This window comes from Parastagonospora nodorum, assembly GCF_000146915.1.
Source record: "Parastagonospora nodorum SN15 chromosome Unknown scaffold_15, whole genome shotgun sequence".
Lineage (NCBI taxonomy): Eukaryota > Fungi > Ascomycota > Dothideomycetes > Pleosporales > Phaeosphaeriaceae > Parastagonospora > Parastagonospora nodorum.
In genome coordinates this window covers 228,664-237,093 of record NW_001884563.1, presented here as the reverse complement: position 1 = coordinate 237,093, position 8,430 = coordinate 228,664, and the positions used below count along the sequence as shown (strand labels likewise).

At 55.5% G+C, this 8,430-nt stretch overlaps 3 protein-coding genes across 3 annotated transcripts; 1 reads left to right on the top strand and 2 right to left on the bottom strand.

Annotated features, from left to right (window-relative positions):
* Positions 1 to 670: 670 nt before the first annotated feature.
* Positions 671 to 797, bottom strand: SNOG_09548 (hypothetical protein; the record flags this gene model as incomplete). The annotated part of the gene is made up of 2 exons (XM_001799786.1): positions 671 to 712; positions 738 to 797. The coding sequence occupies 2 exons, from the start codon at positions 795 to 797 to the stop codon at positions 671 to 673; spliced, it is 102 nt and encodes a 33-aa protein (XP_001799838.1).
* Positions 798 to 2,512: 1,715 nt separating this feature from the next.
* On the bottom strand, positions 2,513 to 3,381 carry SNOG_09547 (hypothetical protein; the record flags this gene model as incomplete). Its single annotated transcript, XM_001799785.1, has 3 exons — positions 2,513 to 2,921; positions 3,030 to 3,081; positions 3,342 to 3,381. 3 exons carry the CDS (start codon positions 3,379 to 3,381, stop codon positions 2,513 to 2,515), a joined length of 501 nt encoding a protein of 166 aa, XP_001799837.1.
* Positions 3,382 to 5,284: 1,903 nt separating this feature from the next.
* SNOG_09546 (hypothetical protein) lies at positions 5,285 to 8,207 on the top strand (the record flags this gene model as incomplete). Its single annotated transcript, XM_001799784.1, has 3 exons — positions 5,285 to 5,823; positions 5,873 to 8,111; positions 8,166 to 8,207. The coding sequence occupies 3 exons, from the start codon at positions 5,285 to 5,287 to the stop codon at positions 8,205 to 8,207; spliced, it is 2,820 nt and encodes a 939-aa protein (XP_001799836.1).
* Between the last annotated feature and the right edge of the window lie 223 nt (positions 8,208 to 8,430).

Genomic DNA, 8,430 nt, shown 5'->3' with positions numbered 1-8,430 from the left:
AAGTACTCGATGCGCTAGAGAGCCCCAGGCGACAGTGAGTGAGTTTGTTAGGCCTGACGTCAGGACAACTGCTCGCAGAGTGCAAGCACGGACGTGTTGGTAGAAGGCGCAAACGGGTACTACGTCACAGGAGGTGAGAGAAAGCTGTCTAGAATGCTGAGTGCCCAGCGTCTGACCAGGGTTTGCAGATGGGGACTGTGACGCAACTGGGCGTCGATCGGAAATCCCATGCAAATCGCATCGTATCAGGGCCCTTTGTGCATGCACATCATCCGCTATGCTCTTGCTGAGGTTCCAGACCAGCCACAGCTCTGCCCTTGCGCCTTTCTGCCTTGGGCAAGCTGCCCCTCCTCCCCCCACCAAGCTGGCTCGTGCGAGCCTACGTCATACCTACAACACACCGCGGCAACGACTCCTGCATCAGCTTGCAACTCCAAACAGACAAGCACGCAATGCTTAGACGCAGACAAGTGGATGCTTGTCGCGCATTTGCAGGTCATGCGCTGCGTTGCCGCCCGCTAGTATGCGCCTCTCACCAAGTGGCTGCCGTCTTCGGAATGCTGTGCGGTTCCGTTGCCCCTTGATGCGTTGCCTACGCAAACAAAGGCCAGATAGACCCCAACAACAGTTGAAGAATGCAACGTGTCTGTTCCTCGGCTCCACGAAGACGTCATGTGCGGCTGCCATCGCCTTTGCGGAGTTCGAGCTCCCGCTGGCATATGAGAGCACAGCCGTACCTGAGTGGCAATCTGCAATGCATTGTCCGCATTATGCCCATTGTATTTCGCCTTTGCCATCGCAATTCGGCATCTGACAGGGACAAGTTTCTTTTTTTTCCCTGTTTTGATCTTGCCACTGCATGGATCGAGATCTGAAAAGTTTGCGGGCCGCTGGTCTCGTGAGCATCTTTCCGAGGTACTTGGCCAGAGAGGTTAGTGCAGTGACACGTCAAGTGCTGCAGCTTGACTGATGCTTTGCAAGCAGCGGTTTCCTCTCAAGGCACTTCGGTGTCATCTCTTAGGCCAAAGATGTCCATGTCGTCGAAGCACTCCAGTTCGCGCTCTTCTGTTATCAATTGGCCTCATGTCCATCCGCCAAATGCAGATATATCTGGACGTTCGATAAAGAGCTTGGGTCACTCCGGACTTTCTCCCGTGCCATTGATCAGGGAGAGGCCCATGGTTGCCTGGACATCCCAGTATCAAGAACTTTTGCCCATCTTGATGGGCCGCCATTGACGAATGCTTTTTCTGGATAGCTGTGCCAGTTGCAGGCTGGCGCGTGTGGACTCTCCAGATGCGCCGCTATACGCTCTTTAGAGCTTGTCGCTGTTGCAGTATCCCATCTGGCCGAAATATGATCAAGAACTCTAACGCGTAGTACTCATTCACAACAGTCAAGGCACCACCATCTCCCTATCATCCAGGCCCGGATCGCTCTGCGTACCTCCCCTCCCGCAACACATCAGGGAACTACCCGCACCCCATCTCTCATGCCCCGGGCATTACTCACAAGGTCGGCGAACACATTCAGGTTCATCCATGTCGCATCAACGGGAACCCCGGAATCATACGATGCTCTTGCGGGACACTACGCTTCACTTCCAAGCGAGCACGCCGGGTAGACCAGACCATGGATATCCCTTTCAACGACCAAAGGTAACGCGTACCCAATGCGCGAGGTCACGTGCACCAGCCCGGCTATATCTCAGCGCACGATATTTAGCCGCTGGCAAGGCACGGAACGACCTCACGGGAGTCGTTTGTCGCTGATGCGGGGTACGCATGCGTTTTCGGTACCGGAATCGCTTTCGCGGGTCCCATTCAAGCATGCAGCTCGTGTCTCTTACACCAATCGCCCATCCCGAGACGTTATTTACCCGCGAGGTACGGTATCGGATGCAGGCCCGATGGGAGCAGATTAGACATGTCTTCCCGAAAAGTTCGAGGCGAGTTGGGCAGCATTGCACTCGATACGCCAGTCTAGAATATGGTAGTTGGGGTAGGCAGAGTGAGGCGGTGTCTTGCTGGCAGACTTGACTCATGGCAGAAGCGCGTTCCTGCGTTTAAATCGGGTCGCTCCAGCTCGTGCTGCCCGTGCGCATCCTCAACACGGAGCCAGACTTCTAGTTTCGGATTCCGAGGCCGGGTAACATATCAAAGCAGAGACGGACAAACGGACATCATTGTTGGCCGCAAAGCAAGAAAAAAGACTCGGGAAAAAGAAACCAAAAAATGTCTCGTGAAAATGGGGGGGATAATATCTTCTCGCGACTGATGCGGGTCTTCTTTTCTTCCTTGTTGTACCTCTATAGTTATAAAATCTGATATTGACTGGCCCAGGTAAAATGCCAAACTAAGAAAGGAGCGTTTCTTGGAAGAAGTTAGGTAAGATAGGGGCAAAAAAGGAAAAAAAGCCCAGCCAAAAAAGGAAAACCAAAAAGCCCGGTAAATCCAGCCAGGCCGGGCAAGATCGTTTCCGGGCAGTAGGGGGTATCGTAACAAACTCAAACTCAAAGAATCGTACACTTTGGGCGGTTTTTCGACTTGCGCGCGGATTTCCGGGGTCGACCTGCTCTTGACGCTGGGGATTCGTGCTGGACGTAGCGGCGGTTGGCTTGGTCTTTCATGATGATTTGTCTGCAGAGGTCGACGAAGGCTTCGTCCACATTGGCTCTTCGTCGCGCGCTGGTTTCGAAGTAGGGGATGTTCCATTCGCGGGATATGGCAAAGGCGCGGGGGCGCGGTATGGCGCGGTCTTCTTCGAGGTCGGACTTGTTGCCGATGAGCACCATGGGGACGTTGTCGTCTTCTTTTATTCGCCGTATTTGCTCGCGGAGCTCGGCGAGCTCATAGAAGGAAGATTGCGATGTTATGCTGAAAACGAGGAGGAATCCTTGGCCGGTTTTCATATATAATTCCCTGTGGGTGTGAGATGACGTTGTTGGAATTTAGTATTAGGATATGTACCTCATAGCAGCTAGACAGACATGTTAGTAATTGCCAATGATATCAGAATGCTTCACTCACTGAATTGCTCTGTTCCGGCGGTATCCAGAATCTCCAGCATCACATGACGGCCCTGGAGGGGTCAGTAAACATCAACAAAACGATACCAAATACGAACATCTACATCAATGGCCTTGCGGTACGAGTCCTCTATCGTGGGATCATAGCTCTCTATCCAAACGTTTTGCACAAATTGTGCTACAGCATGTCAGCAATTGGAACCTTCACTCTACAAGCGCGGCAACATACCTGTTAGACAACTTTTCCCGACTCCACCTGCAGCGCCACGTTTGTCAGCTGGGGTCTAGTCGCTGATCGCGTGTTCCAACTTACCGGATCCGAGAACGACTATGTGGTACTCCCGTTGCGACATGCTTCAAGAGGCGTGAAAGTTGAGCGACAGATGCAGGCTGGAGGTTTTGTTCCTGGCCTCTGTGGCGGGATGTGCCACAGAAGTTCGCAGCGCCTCAAAATGGCCGTCCGGCTAGCTGAGAAAAAGGGCCGATTGTCCCGAGGCACGATATTGTGGACTGGGGTTTGCTGTGCTGTGGAGAGCTCGCGTCGGCTGCGGATCAGAAGACAAATAGTGCGCGGATTCTGGTGAGTAGCGGTGGACCAACCACAATGCTGCGCCGGGTCGTCAGCCGTCACTGTTTATATGGAATGGTACCCAATCAATGCTATAGGGGCATCGAGCTGGGGATTGAGGCAAATTGGAGACGCGTCCCAAGATGGAAATAGCACGTGCGGCCAGGACTTACCTGGGTGATGCGGCGAGGCTGGCTGGCTGGAAGAATTTTTAAGTGGCTATCGATAAGGGGAGGATGCTCAAGGGATTCCAAGGTTTGATGATGGAAGAAGAGGGCCAAGATTCAAGAAGGTACTTGAAGCGTGCTAACGTCTGGCGGGCAACGCATCGATTAATAGTCGTCAGTACCATGGACTTGGCAGGGCTCAGCAGAATGGGTGTAGCGACGTGCTCGGACTCGTGCAGTGTGCATCGATGTGCTGTACGCCAGGTCAAAGCTACTGTCCGTTCCCAGCTCCGGGGTAACACAGACCGTCTTCCGCGCGCAAAGCTGCCATGCACATCGTCTAAATGCCTGCGTGAGCAGGAGCAGGGAGGGCTCGCCCCAAGGGGATCCCTTTCCGTTGGCTGAACGACTCGAGCGACATCATCGACAGCAGCATCCACCCGCAGACGCCCAATTCGCACGAAACTATGCCGGCACGCTCCCGGACCCCCATCTCATGGTTCGGTGGTAGCGCAGTTCGGATCCGAGCGAGGCAATTGGGCGACGCTAGAATCAAGCACGACGAGCTTCGTCTGTCGAGTGAAGCGGCAGCCAGCAGGCGGAAGTCGCTTCATGCCCAACTCGCACCCCTTCAGGAAAGCACCACCGCAGTGTCTGATAACGAAACAGTCGGGCGTGGTACAGAGACGTGTTTGCAAGGCTGCACCGACCCACGCATCATCCGAGATGCGATCTAGCGCTGCAGCGAATCCCACGCGAAAAGAACAACCTGCAGTTCCAGGTCTAGCAAGAGCAGCTTGGCGTCGAGGATGACGCAGCGCGAGCCTCGGAGAGACGTCTCGCGCAACGCCCATATAGAAAGTTAGAATGCTAGTGCGAGTGCTACTCCACGTGGCAGGGACAGGCATTGTGCGCTTAGCAACATGGACCATACGGTGCCATGTTGGAGAGAGGGCTGGCGGCAATGCAGTGATTGCCGGAATCGCCAGCGACTGCCCGTAAACAGCTTGCAGTTCCCCTGCGGTGCAACGACTGACGCATCTGTCTGGAGACGCGCCATGTCGGTGGTGCTGCATCCGCACGACGACGCAGCACGCAACGCGGCCGTCGCAACGCAATCCAGCTCCATCGGAAACGCAGCCGCTTCCGCAATGCTGGACTGGCTGGAGTAGCAGTTGGAGGCAGTATACGTGGGGCGTGTATCCGTCCCGACTGTTGAGAACAAGTCCGGGCGAATCACGGGCGCTGGTGGACGCAGGAACGACTAAGTTCTGCGGTGAAGACGGGATTGTGCCGTCTGGTGCATATTGCTGATATGTGATGGGGCCTGCAGTTATCTGATTCCATGCTGTGGATGCGTCGCTCGGCGAATCAGTCGGGCCGCAGCTCGCAGCTCGCGGCTTCCGTGCCCGAGTGAACTCACGGCTGCGGCAGCTCGAGGCGGACCCAGAGCCCAGACGTCGAGACGGCATCGACGACCTCGCAGGCTCACAGGCTCACACCGTGCATCTCCCCGCAACCATGCGATTTCATGCTGCCCTCACCCTGGCAGCATGTCTGGCGCCCGCCGCTGCTATTTTCGAGGACGACGCCTACCACATTGACTTCCACTATGCCCTGCTAGGCCAGCCGCAGCGCGAGGCCACCTTTTTCCAGAAGCCATATGCCGGCTCCAAGGCCTCGCTGCTGTACTCGATATCGCAGAACCAGACCGTCGCCGCCATCAACCCCAAGGACGGCGCCCTTGTGTGGCGGCAGCACTTCCCCACCGCGCCCCACGGCCACGGCCACGGCCACCTGAGGGCCGGGCATGAGCAGGACACAGTCGTCAGTGCAGTGGGAGACCGCATCACCGCCTGGAGCGCCTCCGATGGGCGTCTTGCGTGGGAGACGAGCGTCCGGGGCGCCGTTGTGGAGGACCTGGAGATCCTGGAGCAGGAGGATGGCATGACCATCAGCGAGGCCAAGGACGCCATTGTGCTACTCTCGGGCGGGACCACCGGAGTACGGCGCCTGGATGGCAAGACGGGGCTGGCCAAGTGGACGTTCGAGGATACCAGGTCAGCTATGTGCCAGGGTAGATGCAATGTTGGGCTGACAATGTGGCAGTGGAGACGCACCATACCAGATATCGACCTCGCCCACGACCATCTACTACATCTCGCTCCACACGTCGATGCTCGGGGGCTCCAAGCTCAAGGTCACCTCGCTCAGCCCCATCACCGGCAAGAAGATTGACCAGTACACGCTCAGCTCCGACGCCGAAATCACCGCGCGCGACCACATTCTCTTCGCCGGAGCCAACACGGCAGCGCCGCTGCTGGCATGGACAGACAAGGGCAACAGGGTGCTGAAGGTTAACATCATCGGCACTAAGAACGTGGCCACCTTCAACACACCGGGCGATGAAGTCGTGGAGAAGATTGTGCTGCATGCGCCCAACCACATCAACTCGCTCCCGCACTTCCTGGTCGAGTACCAGACTGCCATTGGTCACTCTGCGGAGGTCTATCACGTGGATCTGAAGAAGAGCACTGTGTCGAAAGCCTACAGTCTCCCCGAGCTGCGCAGCAAGGGCACATTTACGACCAGCACGCAAGACGCCAATGTGTACTTTACTCGCATCACCGAAGACGAAGTCGCCGTTTTCTCGTCCGTCTCGCATGGCGTACTCGGCCGATGGACCTTGAAGCACTCGCTTGCCACCGCAGGCGCATACCCCGTACACGGTGTTTCCGAAGTAGTCGTCAAGTCAGGCTCCGCCAGCGCGGTAAGATCCGCCGTCTTCTACTCGAATGGGCAGTGGGTACTACACCGCAACGACGAGCTTGCATGGTCGCGGCCAGAATTTCTCTCTGGAACTGTGTCCGCAGTTTGGGCCAGCCTGCCTGAAGCGGAGACACTCGCACAGGCTCTTGAAGAGGAGAGCCACCGCAACTTGGTATCGGCCTACATCCACCGGGTGCAGAGACATGTGCAGGACCTACAGCATTTGCCTGCCTGGGCGCAGAGCATCCCCGCCCGTCTTCTCGGTAGTGTCTTCGGCAAGTCTAAGGAGGCCACAGAGAAGGCTATCAAGCTTGACACCTTTGGATTCCATAAGCTTGTGGTTGTCGCAACCGAGCAGGGCCGTCTTGCTGCGCTCGACGTCGGCTCGCGTGGTAAGATCCTCTGGAATGTTGATCTACGCAAACTCGCGCCAGAGGCTATCTTCAGCCGACCATCTCTCAAGGCTCACCGCGGCTATGTCGAAGTCAGAGATGCAGGTCTGAAGGGATCGCTCTTCGTCAACTCTACAACCGGCGGTCTCGCCTCGCCCCAGCACGTCAAGACAGACGCGTCCGTTGTTTCTGATGGTCAGAAGCTCGTGTCTTTTACGCTCGTTGACGGCACCCTAAAAGGCTTCTTGGAGGACGAACCGACTTCGGAACCCGTATGGAGTTTCTTGCCTGCTTCAGGAGAGCGCATTGTTTCCTACACAGCGCGGCCTCTCAAGGATCCGGTAGCCTCCATTGGCAAGGTTCTCGGCGACAGACGCGTGCTGTACAAGTACTTGAACCCCAACCTCGTCTTAGTCACAGCAGTCTCCGATGCTACTCGCACAGCTTCGGTCTACTTGCTGGACTCGGCTTCCGGCCAACTCCTCCACACCATGTCCCACAGCGATGTCGACACGTCCCGACCGATTCCGTCCACCATCTCGGAGCATTGGTTCAGTTACTCCCTCACCACCGATGCCAAATCCGGGGCCTCTTCTCGCGGCTATCAGCTTGTCGTTGCTGATCTCTACGAATCACCTCTTCCTGATGACAGGGGTCCACTCGGTGCTTCCTCGAACTCGTCTACTATACAGCCTTCAGGCTCAACAGGCGACGTAGTCAAGCCTTATGTTCTTTCGCAGAGCTACCAGATCCCCGCCGAGATCTCGCACATGACTGTCACTCAGACAAGACAAGGAATCACCAGCCGCGAGCTCCTGGTCACCGTCCCATCATCCAACTCGATCATCGGCATTCCTCGCCAAGTGATTGATCCTCGTCGCCCTATTGGCCGTGATCCCGACAACACGGAGAAGGAAGAGGGTCTGTCACGATACACGCCTGCAATTCAATGGGACCCAAGGTGGCACCTCACGCACAAGTACGAAGTTCTTGGCCTGAAGGACGTCATCACCAGCGAGAGTGGCATTGAAAGCACAAGTCTTGTTTTCGCGTACGGGCTGGACATCTTTGGCACAAGAGTCGCGCCCAGTTTTGCATTTGATATTCTTGGCAAGGGATTCAACAAGATTTCCATGTTGATCACCGTCGTGGGTCTGTTTATTGGTGTCATTTTTGTTGCGCCGTTGGTAAGTTCCTCCCTATAATCCGTGGTTCTGTGGGAATAAGCTAACAAAGTCTAGGTTCGGAGGAAACAAATCAACTCGCTTTGGACGATACAATAGAATTCTGGATGTACAAAAGTATTTTGAAGACATTTTGGGAGGTGACAGAGGAATAGGCCCATGAGCAGGGCACAACATTATTGCGCACACGCAGGCCATGCACATTCATGCCTGCAATTGCAATCACCAGCTAATTTCTATAGAATATGACGAAGCATATTGTATGAGACGATAGAAAGTACGAATCAACATAATCATCACTCATCTTTCTACCCAGATCCAT